The sequence below is a fragment of the Felis catus genome, chromosome B4 (genome assembly GCF_018350175.1).
Source record: "Felis catus isolate Fca126 chromosome B4, F.catus_Fca126_mat1.0, whole genome shotgun sequence".
Lineage (NCBI taxonomy): Eukaryota > Metazoa > Chordata > Mammalia > Carnivora > Felidae > Felis > Felis catus.
The window spans coordinates 82,109,755-82,133,251 of NC_058374.1; the positions used below are offsets into that span (position 1 = coordinate 82,109,755).

General features: G+C 36.8%; 1 protein-coding gene across 1 annotated transcript; it reads left to right on the plus strand.

Annotated features, from left to right (window-relative positions):
- The first annotated feature begins 3,574 nt into the window (after nucleotides 1-3,574).
- On the plus strand, nucleotides 3,575-4,562 carry LOC101088763 (olfactory receptor 6C4-like). The gene has a single exon (XM_003988848.2). It carries the CDS (start codon nucleotides 3,633-3,635, stop codon nucleotides 4,560-4,562), a length of 930 nt encoding a protein of 309 aa, XP_003988897.1. The 5' UTR covers nucleotides 3,575-3,632.
- Nucleotides 4,563-23,497: the final 18,935 nt, after the last annotated feature.

Genomic DNA, 23,497 nt, shown 5'->3' on the forward strand with positions numbered 1-23,497 from the left:
GATGTAAAAATTCCACAGAGTATAGCCACAATGGAAAACAGCATGGTGGTTCCCCAAAAAACTAAAAATAGAATTACCATATGATCCAACAATACAGGCTGCTGGGTATATACCCAGAAGAACTGAAAGTAGGATCTCGAAGATATATTTGCACACTCATGTTTATAGCACCATTATACACAATAACCAAAATAGAAGCAACCCAAACATCCATCAATAGATGACTGGGTAAGTAAAATATGATATGTATACATGATGCAACATTATTCAGCCTTTAAAAGGGAGAACATCCCTTGAGAAAATTACACTAAGCAAAATAAAAGTCACAAAATGACAAATATTGTATGATTTTATTTATATGTGCTAACTAAAATAGATTCATAAAAACAGAAAGTAGAATGGTGCTTGCCAGAGGCAGGAAAGAAGGGGGAAAATGAGTTGTTAAATGGCTATAGCGTTTCAGTTTTACAAGATAAAAAGTTCTGGAGATCTGTTGCACACTGAAGTAAATATACTTAACACTATTGAACTTAAAAATGATTAAGATGGTAAATTTTATGTTCCATGTTTTTTACCACAATTTTTTTAATTCCACAAAGCATCTCACAAATGCTAATTACACTCTTTACGGGTTGTCTTACTCAGATGATAGTGCCTAGCAAATGGACTCAATTTACTGATTTTCTGTCTCTATTTGCACAAGGAGATCTGCAAGAAGTGGAGGAAGAGATAAACTCCCATTTCTATAGTGTCTTGGCTATAGAAACAGAGAAAGACTCTAGTAGCTTGAGCCAGGTGTTTTTCAGGGTTAATGTAAGGACTATCTTCCTATTAAAAGTTTGCCTGAAAATACTAGAAATCTCCTTTAGGATTTATATGGATAAATGTACAGGAAATTAAATTTAGATCAATGGTCTACAAACAGAACTTTTTCAACTACCTTCTGAAAGAAAACTTGGGAGTGATAAAACTGTCAGTTTTTATAAAATAACATTTTTTAAATAAGAATTAATGTAATGATGCATTCTATTCAATAATTTACCATTTTCTATTTTATGTATATGACATCTTTCTAAAAATAGACTGTAAGTTCCTTAAAAGCAGGGGAAGGGCAAGAGAACCAACACTTACTGAACCCTGACTCTTAAGAGTTACTATTTTTCAAAATTAAATTTCTTGACATTTAACCAAAAAAACCTATCAAGGAGTTTGGAAATTTAAATAGGCTTTATCACAAGGAAAAAAAAAAGACGCTGAGATATATTTTAACATTCAAAATTCCAGCAGAACCAGGTAAGACTCATGATGTGTCCTGATGTGTTCCACTCATCAGTGGAAGAGAGAAAGGAAATGGAAAAAAATCAATTTTTGTATTCAAGCAACTTTATCCTAAACTGGCTCTTGCAAGTTCCTGTTAGTTCCCTAACTTCCCCTAAGCTTAATTTGAGGGGAATATGTCCAAAAGAAAATGTATTATAGAGAGTTAAAAATATGGGACTGAAAATGAAACAGGAATCCAGGCCTAACAGTATGATGCAAGTATAAGACAGAATCGTTTCACACATTTTAAAACTAAAGCCAGCAACAACTTCTGAAAAATGTGTTTAGAGGAATGTAAAGCCAGAGTAAGAAAACATCATTAGAATCTCGATAAAGGATGAAAAATTAGGAAGAAGCCATTAGTTAAAGGCAGAAATTAAGAAAATATTAGAAGGAAAAAAATCAAAGACAATATTGAGACAAAATATAAAAATACAGAATTTTTTTAAGAATATGCAATCTCTGTTTAATAAATATGTTAAAAAACAAAGAAGCATGTCTAGTGCATGTGTATTATAAAATAGAAGAATTTGCAGCTATGTGTGCTTGGCCAAACCACTAAAATTTTACCAGCCTCAGTTTATCATCATCACCACTATTATCCTCACAATATCATTAATGCACATTATCTCATCTGTAAGATTCAGATAATAGTTCAAATCATTCTGTTCCTGAATGAGGATGGGAAAGCAGCACAACCTGGTAGTTGAGTGTGCAGACTAAGGATCAGGCAGTACCGGGACATAATTCTGGCCCCACAAGACACTAGTGGGATTTGGAACAATTTATCAACTGCTCCAAAGCTCCCTTTCCTCATCTGAAAAATGGAGATAGTCTATCTCAAAGAGTTATTATGGGAATCAAATAAAATAATGACAAGGTTTGGCAACTCAAGTGATGACAGTTATTATCATAGTTATAACCAAGTAAATGTACATAAAATGCTTTTTAATGGAGAAGATGGTAAAATAAATATGTTTGTTACTTGTTTGTATTTTCAAGAGTTAGAAAGAGACTGGCCTCTGACACAAGAAGAGTCATCTACTCTTTTGAAAAGAGGTATGAGAAGATGAGTACAGGGACAGAAATGTCTTGATAAAAGAAAGGTAGATGTGGAGGATCATGCCAGAGGAAATTTTACTTATTAATAAACTGTAAGTATGTTACCTGCTGAAAAAGGCTCTGAGAATTTGAGAACTATAGAGAAGGTTAAATAAAATTTAGTCTGAATTTTAAATTTAAGTTAAATTTTATCATAATAGCTATGTAACTATTCAGAACAATGTTCTTCACCTATAAACTAAAATACTCAACTAAACTACTCAAATAAACTAAAAAATACTCAACCTCTTGAAGTATGATATAACTAGTCGCAAACAACTTCTGCATGTTGCTGTCCAATTTTCCCAACAGCCTTGTTGAATAAACTGTCTTTTTTCCATTGGATATTCTATCCTGCTTTGTTAAAGATTAGTTGACCATATAGTTGTGGGTCCATTTCTGGGTTTTCTATTCTGTTCCATTGACATATGTCTCTGTTTTTGTGCCAGCACCAAACTCTTAAATGAGGTTTGCAACTTTTGATTTCAGTTCTCTTTGTCTAGCCAGAGTAAAATTACATGGTTATTAGTACCAATAGATATGAAAGAAAATGATATCAGGTATCTTCTTGGATATATAGCACCTGGTCCACTGCTAAAACCATCTAAGACAGGAGTCCTGAGACCAAAAGAAAGCTGACACTGGCAACAAAGATTTACAGACCGATGATGTTAGTTACAACAGTCCACAAATTCAAAAAATTGAAGGGAAGTTGAGGGCATCTTTGGTTACTGCAATTATAATGGTAGTGCTGATTCCCTCCTAAAGCCTCCTCAACTGTGAACTAACACAGCTTTTCTTCTCACACTGAGACCAAGAGAGTGATGGAAATGAGACATCACTGCCAAGTTACCAGATGTAGTGAAAGATCAAAAGTAGACTCAATGTTCAAAGTGAAAATAAAAATAGAAAATGGAGAGAATGATAACTTGGGAGTTGGTTTAGAAGGTAGGCTAGGAAAGTGCGTGAAGAGCCTAAAATGGAACCAAGGAGAAAATTTTCCTGCATGAAAATTTAAAATAATAATTCCTGTGAAGATCCAGCCTCTCTGTCCAATAGAAAATCTCTCATTTGAATCAAATTGACAAAAAATAGATATTTGAACCGACTCAACAGAAAAGACTTAGCTTCTCCTAAATGTTCCTGAGCTCCTCTTCAATTCTCATCACTGATTTATTCCTCTGTACCTTTATAGGCAGCAAAGGTTAGCAATGAAAAACCAAACCTTTCTGACAGAATTCATTCTTCTGGGACTATCAGACATCCCGGAGATCCAACTTGTAATCTTTATATTTCTCTTCCTCACCTACATATTCAGCATCATTGGAAACCTGACAATCATCACCCTTACTCTACTGGATTCCCACCTCCAGACTCCCATGTATTTCTTCCTCCGGAACTTCTCCTTCTTAGAAATTTCCTTTACAACCACTTTTACTCCCAGGCTGCTGTTCAGCATCACAACTGGAAACAAGAGCATCAGCTTTGCTGGCTGCTTCACACAGTATTTCTTTGCCATCTTCTTTGGAGCCACAGAGTTTTACCTTCTGGCTGCCATGTCCTTTGACCGCTATGTGGCCATATGCAAACCCCTGCATTACATGACCATTATGAGCAGCAGAGTCTGCATCCAGCTGGTCCTCTGCTCTTGGTTGGCTGGATTCCTAATCATCATATCCCCAATCATCCTGACCAGTCAGCTGGATTTCTGTGCCTCCAACATGCTGAATCATTATTACTGTGACTATGGACCCCTCCTAGAAATATCTTGCTCAGACACAAGATTCCTGGAGCTGGTTGACTTTATCTTAGCAGTTGTGACCTTGGTGGTCACTCTGATGCTAGTGATTCTCTCCTACACAAACATCATCTGGACCATTCTCAAGATCCCCTCAGCTCAGCAAAGGAAAAAGGCTTTTTCCACGTGTTTTTCCCACATGATTGTCATCTCCCTCTCTTATGGCAGCTGCATCTTCATGTACATAAAACCCTCAGCTAAAGAAGGAGTTGCCTTCAATAAGGGGGTAGCTGTGCTCAATAACTCAGTTGCCCCTTTATTGAACCCATTCATTTACACCTTAAGGAACAAACAAGTAAAACAAGCCTTCAAGGATGTGGCCAGAAAGATTATGAGTATTTAATGAATGTAAAAACCTCAAACTCAAAGGAAAATCTGAACAATATGCATGAAATTTCTCCCCAGGAAAACATAGAGAAAGCTTCCCTAATCCTCTCCTTATTAAAGCAATGCTTCAAATGAATTCATTGTAAAGAGGTACCAAGGTTATATTTCAAACTTGCCAATGAGGGGAAACTCTTCCCAAAAAAATTGTTCACATATTTATTTCTAGTTAATAGATTTTTTAACTTGACAGTTTAAAATGTTGCAAAAATGTAAGATAATTCAACTCTTCACATTATTTTGAGAATATAGTTATTTAAAATAAAAATACATTATTTGTGCTAAGAAGAAATGTATTTATTATAGTTATCTTAAAGCAAATTAATATGTAGTTTTTTTAAGTTCTGTTTTAATTTCTAATATGATTTTTAAAGATATAAATGTAACCCCTTAGTAGATAAATTTTTATAGGAAAAAGATGTCACTGGATAACATTGTTAGTCTGGGTACAAGAAGGGAATAGCTGAATAAAAATTACTAGGATGTCACAAGACTGATGATCCTGGGCTTCTGGTAAAGTTTAGCTGTATATGTGAAGCTCTTACTTTAATCAAAGTCTTTCAAAAAGTTGTCCAAATTATCAGAAATACCACACTCTTTCCAGAAGAGGCTAGTAATTACATATTTCAATAAAGTTCCATTCTTGCAATAAAGGGCATCTTTTCTCAAGTTTGAGACAATTTTCTTTCTCATCCTTATTGCTCTGACAATTCTGAAACTGTCTCCTTTAGGGTTAGGAGTTCCAGTTGTAGGGTTTCCAGTTGTAGGGTTAATATTTCTCACTCTATCTCTCTTTCCAGTCAGGAAATTAAAATGAAAACTATTACCAAAGGTATCCCTAACAGAGTGAATATCCAGTCTCCTCCTAAGGGATGATTCAGAAGAGTGGGAATCATGAACCAAGTTAGCAAGAGTCAAAACCTATAGGACTCTATGAGTGTGCCTTAGCATTAGCATCATTTTGATGAACCTAAGGAGGCTGAGATGAAAGGGATGCCTAAAGATGGGCATGCCTTAATTAAATTTTTTTTTTCAACGTTTATTTATTTTTGGGACAGAGAGAGACACAGCATGAACAGGGGGAGGGGCAGAGAGAGAGGGAGACACAGAATGGGAAACAGGCTCCAGGCTCTGAGCCATCAGCCCAGAGCCCGACGCGGGGCTCGAACTCACGGACTGCGAAATCGTGACCTGGCTGAAGTCGGACGCTTAACGCGCCTTAATTAAGAAACAGGGGTGCCTAGGTGGCGCAGTCGGTTAAGCGTCCGACTTCAGCCAGGTCACGATTTCGCAGTCCGTGAGTTCGAGCCCCGCGTCGGGCTCTGGGCTGATGGCTCAGAGCCTGGAGCCTGTTTCCCATTCTGTGTCTCCCTCTCTCTCTGCCCCTCCCCCTGTTCATGCTGTGTCTCTCTCTGTCCCAAAAATAAATAAACGTTGAAAAAAAAAAAATTTAAAAGAAACAGTATCCAGGGAGCCTGGGTGGCTTGGTCGGTTAAGCATCCGACTTCGGCTCAGGTCATGATCTCACGGTCAGTGAGTTTGAGCCCGGCGTCGGGCTTTGTGCTGACAGCTCAAAGCCTGGAGCCTGTTTCAGACTCTGTGTCTCCCTCTCTCTCTGCCCCTCCCCCTGTTCATGCTCTGTCTCTCTCTGTCTCAAAAATAAATAAACGTTAAAAAGAAACAGTATCCAAAGTTTTTAAGAATTGGTGTTTTATTTTTATTGTATTTTCTTTTTATTTTCTACATATTAAATGTACTAGATATAATCTGCACTACTTCCCAATTTTTTTATTCTTCCAAGATTTTATTTAAATTCAAGTTAGTTAACATGCAGTATAAGTACTGTTTTCAGTAATAGAATCCAGTTAATCACTTCCATGTAACACCCAGTGCTCATCACAAACGCCTTCCTTAAAACCCATCATCCAGGGGCGCCTGGGTGGCGCAGTCGGTTAAGCGTCCGACTTCAGCCAGGTCACGATCTCGCGGTCCGGGAGTTCGAGCCCCGCGTCGGGCTCTGGGCTGATGGCTCAGAGCCTGGAGCCTGTTTCCGTTTCTGTGTCTCCCTCTCTCTCTGCCCCTCCCGTGTTCATGCTCTGTCTCTCTCTGTCCCAAAAATAAATAAACGTTGAAAAAAAAAAAAAAACCCATCATCCATTTAGCCCATTCCCCCACATACCTTGCCTCCAATAACCCTGTTTGTTCTCTATAGTTAAGACTCTTTTCTGGTTTGCCTCCCACTCTGTTTTTATATTATTTTATTATTCTTCCCCTTCCCCTATGTTCATCTGTTTTGTTTTTTCAATTCCACATATGAATGAAATCATATAGAATTTGTCTTTCTCTGAATGACTTACTTCATTTAACATAACACTCTCTAGTTCCATCCATATCATTACAAACGGCAAGATTTCATTCTTTTTGATTGCCAAATAATATTCCATTGTATATCTATACCACACCTTCTTTATACATTCATCAGTCAATAGACATTTGGGCTCTTTCCATAATGTGGCTATTGTTGATAGTGCTGCTATAAACATTGGAGTGCATCTGCTCCTTCGAACCAGTATTTTTGTATCTTTTGGATAAATACCTGGTAGTACAATTGCTGAGTCATAGGGTAGTGCTATTTTTAATTTTTGAGGAATCTCCATACTGTTTTCCAGAGTGGCTGCACCAGTTTGCATTCCCACCAACAGTGCAAGAGGGTTCCCCTTTCTCTACATCCTCACAACACCTGTTGTTTCTTGTGTTGTTAATTTTAGCCACTCTGACAGGTGTGAGGTAATAGCTCATTATGGTTTTGATTTGTATTTCCCTGATTATTAGTGATGTTGAACATCTTTTCATGTGTCTGTTGGCCATTTGTATGCCTTCTTTGGAGAAATGTCTGTTCAAGTCTCCTGCCCATTTCTTAACTGAATTATTTATTTTTAGGGTATTGAGTTTGATAAGTTCTTTACCGATTTTGGATACTAACCCTATATCATATATGTCATTTGCAAATATCTTCTCCCATTCCATCAGTTTCCTGTTAGTTTTGTTGATTGTTTCCTTCACTGTGCAGAAGCTTTTTATCCTGATGAAGTCCCAAAAGTTCATTTCAGCTTTTGTTTCCCTTGCCTCTGGTGATGTTTCTAGTAAGAATTTGCTACTGCCAAGGTCAAAGAGGTTGCTTCCTGTGTTATCCTCTACGATTTTGATAGTTTCCTATCTCACATTTAGGTCCTTCATCCATTTAGAATTTTTTTTTTCATTTTTAATTTATTTTTGTGTCGGGTATAAGAAAATGGTCCAGGTCACCATCCAGTTTTCCCAACACCATTTGTTGAAGAGACTGTCTTTTTCCCTTTGAATATTCTTTCGCATTTTTTCAAAGACTAGTTGACCATATAGTTGTGGGTCCATTTCTGGGTTCTCAATTCTGTTACATTGACCTATGTGTCTGTTTTTGTGCCAGTATAGTACTGTCCTGAGATTACAGCTTTGTAATACACTTTGAAGTCTGGAATTGTGATGCCTCCAGCTTTGTTTTGCCTTTTCAGGATTACTTTGGCTATTCAGGGTCTCTTCTGGTACCATACAAATTTTAGAACTGTTAGTTCTAGTTCTGTGTAAAAGCTGTTGGTGTTTTAATAGGGACTGTGTTGAATGTGTAGATTGCTTTGGTAGTGTAAACATCTTAAAAATGTTTGTTCTCCAATCCATGAACATGGAATGCTTTTCCATTTCTTTGTGCCTTCTTCAATTTCTTTTATAAGTGTTCTATAATTTTCAGAGTACAGATATTTTGCTTTGGTTCGGTATCTAACTGTTTTGGTCAATTTTAAAAGGGACCAATCCCTTGATTTTTTTTTTTGCTGCCTCATTATTCGTATATAGAAATGCAACCTATCTCAGCACATTGATTTCATATGCTGCAATTTTGCTGAATTCATGTGTTAGTTCCAGCAATCTTTTGGTAGAGTCTTTGAGTTTTCTACATAGAGTATCATGTCATCTATGAAGAGTGAAAGTTTGACTTCTTCCTTGCTGATCTGGATGCCTTTTATTTCTTTTTGTTGTCTGATTGCTGAGGCTAAGACTTCCAATATTATGTTGAATAACAGTGGTGAGTGTGGACATCCCTTACCTTAGGGGAAAAGCTCTGTTTTTCCTCATTGCGGATATTAGTTATGGGTCTCTTTCATATATGGTCTTTATGATGGTGAGGTATGTTTCTTCCACCCCTACCTTCTTGAGGGTTTTTATCAAAAAAGGATGCTGTATTGTGCCAAATGCTTTTTTTCATCAGTTGAGAGAATCATATGGTTCTTATACTTTCTTTTACTAATTTTATCACATCAATTGATTTATGAATATTGAATCAGACCTGCAACCCAGGAATAAATCCCTCTTGATTGTGGTGAATAATTCTTATAATGTACTGTTGTATTCAATATGCTAGTATCTTTTTGAGAACTTTTACATCTATGTTCATCAGGGGTATTGGTCTGTAATTCTCCTTTTTAATGACACCTTCATCTGGTTTGGAATCAAGGTAATGCTGGCCTCATAGAATGAGTTTGGAACTTTACCTTTCATTTCTATCTTTGGAACTGTTTCAGAAGAATTGCATTTCAAAAGAATTAAGTATTAACTCTTCTTTAACTGCTTGGTAGAATTCCCCTGGGAAGCCAAGGGATTAGTGTTTCAAAGGGTAAAGTGGAGAAGACAAAGAAACCTATATGATATTAAGGTATCCACATCTATTTAAAGTGGTAAGATCTTGATTCTAGGTAGCCCAGGAAAAGTTAAGCATGTATAGTGTAATTCCTCAGAACTTACTTTAAAAAAATTAAACAATGATGGGCACGTGGGTGGCTCAGTCGGTTAAGCATCTGACTTCAGCTCAGGTCATGATCTCACAGCTCATGCATTTGAACCCCACATTGGACTCTGCACTGACAACTCAGAGCCTGGAACCTGCTTCTTATTCTGTGTCTCCCTCTCTCTGTGTCCCTCTCCTACTCATGCGCTCTCTCTCTCTCTCTCTCTCTCTCTCTCTCTCTCTCTCTCAAAAATAAATAATCATTTTTTTCTCTCTCTCTCAAAAATAATCATTTTTTTTAATTTTTAATTAAACAAAGAGATACAGAAGTCTTAGCCTCAGCAATCAGACAACAAAAAGAAATAAAAGGCATCCAGATCAGCAAGGAAGAAGTCAAACTTTCACTCTTCACAGATGACATGATACACTATGCAGAAAACCTAAAGACTCCACCAAAAGATTGCTAGAACTGATCCATGAATTCAGCAAAGTCACAGGATATAAAATCAATGTACAGAAATAGGTTGCATTTCTATATATCAATAACTAGGCAGCAAAAAGAAATCAAGGGATTGATCCCTTTTATAATTGCACCAAAACAATTAGATACCTAGTAATAAACCTAGCCAAAGAGGTTGAAGATCTGTACTCTGAAAAACATACTGATAAATGTATAAAGAAGGTGTGGTATAGATATACAATGGAATGTTATTCAGCCATCAAAAGGAATGAAATCTTGTCATTTGCAATGACTTGGATCGAGCTAGAGTGTATTATTCTAAATGAAATAAGTCAGTAAGAGAAAGACAAATACCACATGATTTCACTCATATGTGGCATTAAATAAACAAAACAGATGAACATATGGGAGGGGGGAAAAGAGAGAGGTATACAAACCATGAGAGACTCTTAAAGATAAAGAACAAACTGAGGGTTGATGGAGGAAAGTGGGTGAGGGATGGGCTAAGTAGATAACAGGTATTAAGGAGAGCACATTTTTGGCACAAAAACAGACACATAGACCAATGGAATAGAATAGAAACCCCAGAACTAGACCCACAAACGTATGGCCAACTAATCTTTGACAAAGCAGGAAAGAACATCCAATGGAAAAAAGACAGTCTCTTTAACAAATGGTGCTGGGAGAACTGGACAGCAACATGCAGAAGGTTGAAACTAGACCACTTTCTCACACCATTCACAAAAATAAACTCAAAATGGATAAAGGACCTAAATGTGAGACAGGAAACCATCAAAACCTTAGAGGAGAAAGCAGGAAAAGACCTCTCTGACCTCAGCCGTAGCAATCTCTTACTCAACACATCCCCAAAGGCAAGGGAATTAAAAGCAAAAGTGAACTACTGGGACCTTATGAAGATAAAAAGCTTCTGCACAGCAAAGGAAACAACCAACAAAACTAAAAGGCAACCAACGGAATGGGAAAAGATATTCGCAAATGACATATCGGACAAAGGGCTAGTATCCAAAATCTATAAAGAGCTCACCAAACTCCACACCCGAAAAACAAATAACCCAGTGAAGAAATGGGCAGAAAACATGAATACACACTTCTCTAAAGAAGACATCCGATGGCCAACAGGCACATGAAAAGATGTTCAGCGTCGCTCCTTATCAGGGAAATACAACTCAAAACCACACTCAGGTATCACCTCACGCCAGTCAGAGTGGCCAAAATGAACAAATCAGGAGACTATAGATGCTGGAGAGGATGTGGAGAAACGGGAACCCTCTTGCACTGTTGGTGGGAATGCAAATTGGTGCAGCCGCTCTGGAAAGCAGTGTGGAGGTTCCTCAGAAAATTAAAAATAGACCTACCCTATGACCCAGCAATAGCACTGCTAGGAATTTATCCAAGGGATACAGGAGTACTGATGCATAGGGCCACTTGTACCCCAATGTTCATAGCAGCACTCTCAACAATAGCCAAATTATGGAAAGAGCCTAAATGTCCATCAACTGATGAATGGATAAAGAAATTGTGGTTTATATACACAATGGAATACTACGTGGCAATGAGAAAAAATGAAATATAGCCTTTTGTAGCAACGTGGATGGAACTGGAGAGTGTGATGCTAAGTGAAATAAGCCATACAGAGAAAGACAGATACCATATGGTTTCACTCTTATGTGGATCCTGAGAAACTTAACAGGAACCCATGAGGGAGGGGAAGGAAAAAAAAAAAAAAGAGGTTAGAGTGGGAGAGAGCCAAAGCATAAGAGACTCTTAAAAACTGAGAACAAACTGAGGGTTGATGGGGGGTGGGAGGGAGGAGAGGGTGGGTGATGGGTATTGAGGAGGGCACCTTTTGGGATGAGCACTGGGTGTTGTATGGAAACCAATTTGTCGGGGCGCCTGCGTGGCGCAGTTGGTTAAGCGTCCGACTTCAGCCAGGTCACGATCTCACGGTCCGTGAGTTCGAGCCCCGCGTCAGGCTCTGGGCTGATGGCTCAGAGCCTGGAGCCTGTTTCCGATTCTGTGTCTCCCTCTCTCTCTGCCCCTCCCCCGTTCATGCTCTGTCTCTCTCTGTCCCAAAAATAAATAAACATTGAAAAAAAATTAAAAAAAAAAAGAAACCAATTTGTCAATAAATTTCATATATTAAAAAATAAATAAATAAATAAATAAATAAAAGTAAAAAAAAAAAAAAAGGAGGGCACATTTTATAATGAGCACTGGGTGTTATGTATAATTGATCAATCACTGAATTCTATTGCTGAAGCTATATCGCACTGTATGTTAACTAACTAGAATTTAAATACAAATCTGAAAAAAAGAGATAGTCAAAACATAATAAATAAATGAATTTCAATGGAATATTAAAAAATGTTTCAAATAATGCAAAAGTAGGCATAAAATGAGAAGTGAAGGACTAAAACAGAGGAAACAAATGTAAATAATTACATTTAAATTTAATGTAATTATTGATATGCTTGGAGTTACTTCTAAAAACACACCAATAATTACATTAAAAGTAATTGATTAAAAAAAAGTAATTGATCCATACATGCCATTTAAAATAGAGATTATCTTCCAAAACCAGATAAACACCCCACTAAAAAGGAGAACTACAGACCAATATCCTTGATGAACATGGATGCAAAAATCCTCAACAAGATATTAACCAACAGGATCCAACAATATTAAAAGAATTATTCACGACAATCAAGTGGGATCAAGTGGGATGCAAGACTGGTTCATATCCACAAATCAGTCAATGTGATTCATCACGTCAATAAAAGAAAGGACAAGAATCACACAATCTTCTCAACAGATGCAGAGAAAGCATTTGACAAAATACAGCATCCTTTCTTGATAAAAACACTCAAGAAAGTAGGGATAGATGGATCATACCTCAAGATCATAAAAGCCATATATAAGAGACTCACTGCTAATATCATCCTCAATGTGAAAAAACTGAGAGCTTTCCCTCTGAGGTCAGGAACATGACATGGATGTCCATCCTCACCACTGTTATTCAACATGGAATTGGAAGTCCCAGCTTCAGTAATCAGACAACACAAAGGAATAAAAGGCATCCAAATGGGCAAAGAGGAAGTCAAACTTTCACTCTTCACAGATGACATGATACTCTATATGGAAAACACAAAAGATTCCATCAAAAAAATGCTGGAACTGATCCATGAATTCAGCAAAGTCACAGGATATAAAATCAATGTACAGAAATTGGTTGCATTTCTATACACCAATAATGAAGCAACAGAAAGAGAAATCAAGGAATTGATCCCATTTACAATTGCACCAAAAACCATAAAATGCCTAGGAATAAACATAACCAAAGAGGTGAAAAATCTATACACTGAAAACTATAGACAGTTTATGAAAGAAATCAAAAAAGACACAAAAAAATGGACAAATATCCCATGCTCACGGATTGGAAGAATAAATACTGTTAAAATCTCAATACTACCCAAAACAATCTACATATTTAATGCAATTCCTATCACATTCTTCACCGAGCTAGAACAAACAATCCTAAAATTTGTAAGGAACCAGAAAAGACCTGAATAGCCAAAACAATCCTGAAAGGAAAACTGAAGCTGGAGGCATGGCAATCCCAGACTTCAAAATGTATTACAAAGCTGTAATCATCAAGAGAGTATGGTACTGGCACAAAAACAGACACTCAGATCAGTGGAACAGAATAGAGAACCCTAAAATGGGCCCACAAACGTATGGCTAACTAATCTTTGACAAAGCAGGAAATAATATCCAATGGATAAAGACAGTGTCTCAGCAAATACTGTTGAGAAAACTGGGCAGTGGCATGCAGAAGAATGAATCTGGATGAGTTTCTTACACCATACACACAAATAAACTCAAAATGGATAAAAGACCTAAATGTAAGACAGGAAGCCATCAAAATCCTAGAGGAGAAAGCAGACAAAAATCTCTTTGACCTCAGCTACAGCAACTTCTTACTCAACACGTCTCTGGAGGCAAGGGAAACAAAAGCAAAAATGAACTATTGGGACCTCATCAGTATAAAAAAGCTTCTGGACAGCGAAGGAAACAATCAGCAAAACTAAAAGGCAACCAACAGAATAGGTGAAAATATTTGCAAATGACATATTCAATAAAGGGTTAGCGTCCAAAATCTATAAAGAACTGATCAAACTCAACACCCCCCAAAAAACAAATAATCCAGTGAAGAAATGGGCAAAAGACATGAATAGACACTTCTCCAAAGAAGACATCCAGATGGCTTACAGACTCATGAAAAAATGTGCAACATCACTCAGCATCAGGGAAATACAAATCAAAACTACATTGAGATACCACCTCACACCAGTCAGAATGGCTAAAATTAACAACTCAGGAAAAACAGATGTTGGTGAGGATGTGGAGAAAGGGGAAACCTTTTGCACTGCTGGTGGAAACGCAAACTTGTGCAGCCACTCCGGAAAATAATATGGAGGTACCTCCAAAAATTAAAAATAGAACTACCCTACAACCTAGCAATTGCACTACTACATATTTATCCAAGGGATACAGGTGCGCTGGTTTGAAAAGACATGTGCACCCCAATGTTATAGCAGTGCTATCAATAATAGCCAAAGTATGGAAAGAGCCCAAATGTCCATCGACAGATGAATGGATAAAGAAGATGTGGTATATATATACAATGGAGTATCACTCAGCAATCAAAAAAAAAAAAAAAGAAATATTGTCATTTGCAAAAAGGTGGATGGAACTAGAGGTATTATGCTAAGTGAAATTAGTCAGAGAAAGACAAATATCATATGACTTCACTCATATGTGGACTCTAAGGTATAAAACAGATGAACAGAAGGGAAGCAAAAATAATATAAAAACAGGGAGGGGACAAAACTGTAAGAGACTCTTAAATATCAAGAACAAATTGAGGGTTGCTGGAGGGCTCGTAGGTGGCTAAATGGGCAAGGGGAATTGAAGAAGACACTTGGGATGAGCACTGGGTGTTATAAGTAGGGGATGAATCACTGGTTTCTACTCCTGAGATCATTATTGCACTATATGCTAACTAACTTTGATGTAAATTAAAAACTAATAATAATAATTAATTAATTAAATAGAGATTATCAGAATGGATTTTTTCTAAATAACCTAATAACATGCTGTCTACAATAAACTCTCTTCAAATATTATAGTTAGTAGGTTAAAAGTGAAGAATGGGGGAAAGTATAAACACTAATCAAAAGAAAGCTATAATAACCATATTAATAACAACAAAATAGACTTCAGAACAAAGAAAATACAAAGGATAAGAGAAATGTTTCATAATCATAATGAAGTCAATTCACCAAAAAGATATCCTAAATGTATATGTACTTAACACAGTTATATAAGTAAAAACTTGTAAATCTCAAAGAAGAAAGAGAAAATCCACAATTAGAATTGATAACTTCCATACTTTCTCTCAGTAATAGGTATAATTAGTAGACAGAAAATAAGCAAGGATAGCAGAACTGAACAACACCGTCAATCAACTGGATATAAACTGACATTTAGAGAACACTCCATGTTATTGTAGCTATAGTTGTTTTTTAATATTATTATCTTTTATCTTTTACTGCTAGAGATAAAAGTGATTTATGCACCACAATTATAGCATTAAAGTATTATGAATTAACCATATATTTACTTTTACCAATGATTTTTATACTTCTATATGTTTGCATGTTGTTACTTAGAGTTCTTCCATTTCAACTTAAATATCTCCTAGCATTTCTTGTAAAAAAAAAAAAATGAAACAAAACAAAATAAAAACCATTTAGTGATGATGAATTCCCTTAGCTTTTGTTTGTCTGGAAATGCCTCTCCTTCATTTCAAAAGGACAATTTTACCAGATATAGCATTCTTTATTGGCAGTTTTTTTTTTCTTTTAGCACTTTGAACATATCAACCCATTCCCTCCTGGCCTACAAGTTTTCTGCAAAGTAATCCACTGTTCACCCTATGGTTCCTAGATATGTAATGAATTATTTTTCTCTTGTTGCTTCCAAGATTCTCTTGGTCTTTGACTTTTAACATTTTTATGTGTCTTGGAGTATTCTTTCAGTTGATCTTGCTTGGGGTTCTTTGAGCTTCCTGTACCTGGTGTGCATGTCCTTCCTAAGATTTAGGAAGTATTCATCTATAATTTTTTTAAGATTTTATTTGTAAGTAGTCTCTACACCCAACGTGAGGCTCAAACTCACAACCCAAAGATCAAGAGTTGCATGCTCTACCAACTAAGCCAGCCAGGCACCCCAGCTGTAATTTCTTTCAATAAGCATTCTTTCCCTCCCTCTTCTTCTCAGACTCCCTTAATGGGAATGTTACTTTGCTTGTTAGTGTCCTACAAATCACATAAGCTTACTTCACTCATTTTCATTTTTGTTTCAAATAACTGCCCAATTTCAAATAACCTGTCTTTGAATTCACTGATTCTGTCTTTTGCATGACTGAGTCTACTGTTGAAGCTTTCTATTGAATTTTTCAGTTCTCTCATTGTATTTTTAGCCTCAGGATTTCTGTGTGGTTCTATTTTGTGGTGTCTAATTTTTTCAAGTTTTATGGAAAAATAGTTGATATACATCACTGTGTAAGTTTAAGGTGTATAGCATGATGATTTTAATCAAATATCACAAATAAAATTTAATCAAATTTAATCAAATTTCACACATATTGTGTGATGTATATCCCAATAGATTCAACTAAAGTCCTTCATCTCATATAAATACAATATAAAGAAAAGAATAAAAGAAACAAAAAGAAAACCTTTTTCTACTTCTTATGAGAACTCTTAGGATGTATTTTCTTTTATTTTTAATTTACTTATTTATTTTAAGTGAGAGGAGAGGGGCAGAGAGAGAGGGATATAAAGAGAATCCCAAGCGGGCTCTGTGCTAACACAGGGCTCAAACTCACAAACCATGAGATCATAACCTGAGCCAAAATCAAGAGTTGGACACTTAACTGACTGAGCCACCCAGGCATCCCAGAATGTATTTTCTTAACTTTCCTATATGACATACAGCAGTGTTAACTACAGTCATCACATTGTACATTACATTCCTAGTACTTATTTATCTTATAAATGGAAATTCATACCTTTTGATCATCTTCCTCCAGTTCCCACCCACATCCCTCACCCTCCACCTTTAGTTACCACATGTCTGATCCTTTTTTCTATGAATTTGGTGCACTGTTTTGTTTTTATATTCCACATGTAAGTAAGATCATACAGTATTTGTCTTTGCCTAGCTTATTTTATTTAGCATAATGCCATCAAGCCCCATCCATCCATATTGTTGCAAATGATAGGATTTCCTTTTTTTTAATGGCTGAATAATATTCTTGAGTGTGTGTGTATTTCTTTATTAAATTTTTCATTTTATTCATGCATTATTTTCCTGATTTCGTTTAGTTATCTATGTGTGTTCTTTTTTTATTTCATTGTGTTTCTTTAAGGTGACTATTTTTAATTCTTCATCAGGCAATTTGTAGATTTCCATTTCTTTGGAGTTTTATTTATCCCTTGGTGGTACTATATTTGCCTGATTCTTTGTGATCCATGTAGCCTTAAGATGATGCCCATGCATTTGAAGGAGCAAACATCTCTTCCATTCTTTACAGACTGGTTTCATTTGGTAAATACCTTCTCCTGTCAATTTCCCAGGCTGGTGGGGTGACTTCCACAGTTGTGCTGGGTTGGAGCCTGTTGCTGCATCTGCAGTGGGTTCTGCAGCTGATGGGCTGGTCACCAGGGGCTCAAGTGGATGGGGATCCTGTCTGGCCCCTGGGTAGATGGGATTGCCTCCGCGACCTTGTTCAGTAGGGTGGTACTGGGACCAGGGTCTGCTTCAGAGTTCACAGTTTGGTCCTCAGACAACAAGTCTGTTACCATAGATACAGACAAGTGTGGCTCCTGCCAGGCCCCTGTGAGGGTTCCTGTTAGGTGATTGGGTGGGTGTCTGGGTGGGCAGAACTGTCCTTAGATTATGGCTGAGAAATACTGGAACTGAGTCCCAAGGCTGCCAAGAATGAGGTCTGTAGACCTGGCTCTTGAGACACATATAGTCTTGTCTCCTGCCACATCACTGGGAGGGCTGGACTGTTCCCTGATCACAGTTAGAGGGACCATATCTGAGTCATTTTAGGATCTCCAGATGTAGAGACTGGAGTGCCTCCTGCCAGGTCCTTGTGCCAGAAGGACTAATAAACTGTAACTGGGAGCACTTGGGGGATGATCATAGGGCCCTTTCAGGATCTGTGGGGTAGAGACAGAAGTGCTTCCTGCCAGGTTCTTGTACCAATGGGACCACTCCCAGACTGGGAGGCATTGGAACCCAGTCACAGTTTCAGAATCTACAGAGGGTCTGTTTGGTAGACTTACCCCCAGGGGCTTCCAGACTGTGGTCAAGAGGGGCTGGAGCCAGTTAACAGGTCACTTCAGAGTCCATACCCAGAACCAAACTCTATATGTCTATTACCCAACGTACAGGTGGCATGACTCTTTCCCAGGTTCCTTTAGTGTATGGTGCTGGTAACAGGACCAAGGCCAAATGGGGCTGTAGCTAAAGGGTAAGCCAAATGGGGTATAGAGCTGTTTCCAAGTCTATGGCTAGGACCACAACTGGCAAATCAGCCACATAGATGTGGGCTTCCCTTCTCAAAACAGTTCTCCTTGGTCTCGGACTCTGACAGTATTTCACAATCCCCTACCTGGATCCAAAAGCTCCCATATAGGCATTTTTGTCCATGGATGATTGCCAAATTATCATTGGTGAGAAAGGATACTAGTGGGGGACCTCTTAATTCTACCACCCTGGTGATGTTGTTCCTTCCACAGCTAGGATTTTTAAGTCCTTTTCTGGTCTTTCCCTTCCTGCAGCTTGTAACTAACAACTAATAGAATCAGTTAGTGTAGATATGGTAATCTGGGATAATAAGTATCTAATAAATTATGAATTCTGCAGCAAATTTCTATCTTCCTGAGGTTTAGAAAATCCTTAATTACATCTCTTGACTCAGTTCTAAATCAGGGTTTTAATTCATCTTCTGTAAATCTAATTTCTGATTCAAATAATTTAAAGTACTAATTTAAATATAAAATATTAAAAGCTTATTTTGGTGGTTAGGAAGAGGAGCAGAGAAAGCAGAGAAAGGGTATAAGTGGGCGGCAAGAATATGGCTGGGCAGAGTAAATGAATGGTTCAGAGAAGCAGAATTCAGGATTGCAAAGGGATAAACGATTTTGTCTGGCCTTGTTAGGAATCATCTGGAGAGACTATCTTGAATCCAACATTTTATTCTGGGTCCCAGAATAAATATTTAATGGGTCCCAACCCATTAAATATTTGGTCATTTGTACCCTACTTTGGAGAGTTCCTCTAAAATCTATAATTTTGAGGCTCATGGATTAGAAGAACAAACATTGTTAAAATGTCTATACTATCCAAAGCAAACTACACATTTAATGCAATCCCTATCAAAATACCAACAGCATTTTTCACATAACTAGAATAAACAATTCAAAAATTTGTATGGAACCAAAAAGACCCTGAATAACCAAAGCAATCTTGAAAAATAAAAGCAAAGCTGGAGGCATCACAATTCTAGGCTTCCAGTTATATTACAAAGCTGTAGTAATCAAAACACTATGGTACTGGCACAAAAAATAGAAACATATATCAATAAAAAAGAATAAAGAACCCAGAAATGGATCCATTACTATATGGTCAATTAATCTTCAAAAAAGCAGGAAAGAATACCCAATGGGAAAATGACAGTCTCTCCAACAAATGATTTCAGGAAAACTAGACAACAACGTGCAAAAGAAAGGAACTGGACCACTTTATTACACCGTACACAAAAATAAATTCAAATTGGATTAAAGACATAAATGTGAGACCTGAAACCATAAAAATCCTGTAAGAGAGCACAGGCAGTAACTTCTTTGACATCAGCCATAGCAACTTTTTTCTAGATATGTTTCCTGAGGCAAGGAAACAAAAGCAAAATTAAAAAAAAAAAAAACCTATTAGGACTACATCAAAATAAAAAGCTTCTGCACAGTGAAGAAAACAACCACCAAACTAAAAAGCAAACTGTGGAACAGGAGAAGATATATGCAAATGACATATCCTATAAAGGGTTGATATCTAAAGTATATAAAGAACTTATCAAACTCAAACCCAAACAACAAATAATCCAATTAAAAATGAGCAGAAGATATGAACAGACATTTCTCCAAAGACAATATCCAGATGGCCAACAGAAACATGAAAAGATGCTCAACATCACTCATCATCAGGGAAATACAAATCAAACCTACAATGAGATAATCATCTCACACCTGTCAGAATGGCTAAAATCAAAACATAAGAAATAACAACTGTTGGTGAGGATGTGAAAAAAAAGGATTCCCCTTACACTGTTAGTGAGAATGCAAACTGGTGCAGCTATTTTGGAAAACAGTGTGGCAATTCCTCAAAACATTAAAAATAGTGGGGCACCTGGGTGACTCAGTCAGTTGGGCATCCAACTTCAGCTCAGGTCATGATCTCATGGTTCATGAATTCGAGCCCTGGATCAGGCTCTATGCTGACAGCTCAGAGCCTGGAGCCTGCTTTGGATTCTGTGTGTCCCTCTTTCTCTGCCCCTCCACCACTCACACTCTGTCTCTGTCTCTGTCTCTCTCTCTCAAAAATAAATAAACATTAAAATTTTTTTAAAAAATTAAAAATAGATCTACTCTATGATCCAGCAATTGCACTACTGAGTATTTACCCCAAGAATACAAGAGCAATAATTCAAAGGGACACATGCACCCCTATGTTTAAAGCAGCATATTTATAATAGCCAAGATATGGAAGCAGCCCAAGTGTCCATCAATTGATAAATGGATAAAGAAGATGTGTGTGTGTGTGTGTGTGTGTGTGTGTGTGTGTGTGTATATATATATATATATATATATATATATATATATATATATGTACATACATACATATACACACATGGGAATACTATTCAGCCATTAAAAAGAATGAAATCTGGCCATTTACAACAACATTGATGGTTCTAGAGAGTACAATGCTAAGAGAAAGTAGTCAGAGAAATACAAATACCATATGATTTCACTCATATGTGGAATTTAAGAAACAAATCAAACAAGCAAAGTGAAAAGGGGGAGGGGGGAGAGAAATACAGGCAGACAGACAAATCAATTACAGAGAACAAAATGATGGTTACCAGAGGGGAGGTGGGGGGGGGGGATGGGTGAAATAAGTGATGGGGATTAAGGAATGCACTTGTCATGATGAGCACCAGGCAATGTATGGAATTATTGAATCACTATATTGTATATTTGAAACTAATATAAAACTGTATGTTAACTAACTGAAATTTAAATTAAAACTTTTAAAAAATAAAAATAAAATGTGTAATTAATTTTGACATGTCATAAGCTCCTTATAATGACCAGTCGAATTCTGAGTCAGCCTTAGTGAATTTTTTAACTGTTGTATTGTGATATAATTGATAGAACAAAAAAATGCAAATGTTTAATGTATACAATATGATCATTTTTGACATACACATACACCTGTGACACTGAAATTTTGTCATTTATCAAAGTAACACAAGAATTAGAATCATAATGGGGGTGTGGGAGGAAATAGATTGATATGAGAGTTCTGCCATGAAAAGGTTGTGGTTTTAACATAAATGAGTTCATGATGATGAACAAGAAAGATTATTAATGAAGTCTGTGCTTATAAACAGCCTTAGTTTCCCCCAACCAGAGGCCAGAAATAAGTCATACAACCAAAAATCCAATGATCAAAGTGACTTTATTCAACAACTTGACAAGACAGAGTGTGTCTTATAAAAGTTTGATAAGGGACCCACAACAATGTTCGACCAGTCACATTGTAAAACTTAGGCCATCCATCTAACAGACTTATAACAATTAACCTTCAAGAGCAGTTTGGATTCGTGGTTTATTAGACCTATACCCTCATCCATCACATAAAAAGCAATTACTGTTTGCCTAGGAGAAAATATTTTCCTATCAAAGGTATTTAATATTACTTCTTCCCAAGACTGCACTGAAACTATAATAATTGATTTAATGCATAAACTCACAAAAATGAAAAAAGAAAACATCAACAAAATATTAGAAACTGAAAATCAGGAAGACAAATGGTAAATGATTTAACAAAATTCCGAGCTGGCAAGAGGGTAAACTGAGACCATCTCAATGTTATATCTCATAATCCTCAAAACTACTGTAATGAGCAACATCAGTAACCTCTGGTTCTGAGGACGGAAAGAATGATTAAGATAAAAAGACCCAGGGTTAGAACACTTTGAGAAGAAACTGGATCTTTTGATAACTTCCTTTTCTTCCCATTACTAACTGAACACTAGTTGATCAAACACTAGTTCAATTCTTGATTTTGACTCAGGTCATGATCCCAGGGTCATGGTATCAAGCCCCTCATTGGGCTCCATGTTGAGTGTGGAGCCTGCTTAAGATTCTCTCTTTCCCTCTCTGCCCTTCTTCCATGCTAGCACTCCCTCACTAAAAAAAAAAAAAGAAAAAAAAAGAAAGAAAAAAGAAAGGATGAAAGGAAGGAGGGAGGGAGAGAGGAAGGAAGGAAGGGAAGGGAAGGGAGATAGGGAGGAAGAAGAGAAAAAAAACAGAAAACAAAGTGAATGTCACTAATAATGAATTACCTAAATAAATGAGACAACCTCAGTATGGGATATTATGCAGCTATGAAAAAATTTAGAGGTCTATCATTTAATTTGAGCATATTTCCAGGAAATGTTGTTCAGTAAGAAAATCAAGGTGGTGGAAAAAGTGTAGGATGAGATTCCAGATTTATAAAACAATGATATATTTAGATATTTAAGTATATGCATTTAAGTATGATTATATAAGCATTGATAAAAAATATATAGATGGTTACAAATCAAGTTGTTAAAAAAGGATGATCAGGTAGGGAAGAAGGATGTGGGAGAGGAAAAGGAGAAAAGAAATAACAAAAAAGAAAAAAAAAGAAGCCTTAATAATGATGTTAAAATATCACATGAAAGCAATTATGTTAACATGTTTTAAGTCTGAAAATTCAAATGACTGCTGAGAATACCATGACCTTGGTCATTCCTCTCCAGTCCACTTGTTCTCAAAGTGAATGAGTCAAAAAACCACCTTCTTTAAAAATAATTTCTTTTGGGGCGCCTGGGTGGCGCAGTCGGTTAAGCGTCCGACTTCAGCCAGGTCACGATCTCGCGGTCTGTGAGTTCGAGCCCCGCGTCAGGCTCTGGGCTGATGGCTCAGAGCCTGGAGCCTGTTTCCGATTCTGTGTCTCCCTCTCTCTCTGCCCCTCCCCCGTTCATGCTCTGTCTCTCTCTGTCTCAAAAATAAATAAATGTTAAAAAAAAAAAAAATTAAAAAAAAAAAATAATAATAATTTCTTTTATTTCAATGTAGGAATCATCTGAAATTTTAAGCAAATAAACAAATTATTAATATATAACACTGTCTCTTAAGTCAAACACTGTCTA

Excerpts from the sequence above, each read along its gene's own strand:
- LOC101088763 (XM_003988848.2), top strand. The coding sequence starts at position 3,633 with ATGAAAAACCAAACCTTTCTGACAGAATTCATTCTTCTGGGACTATCA.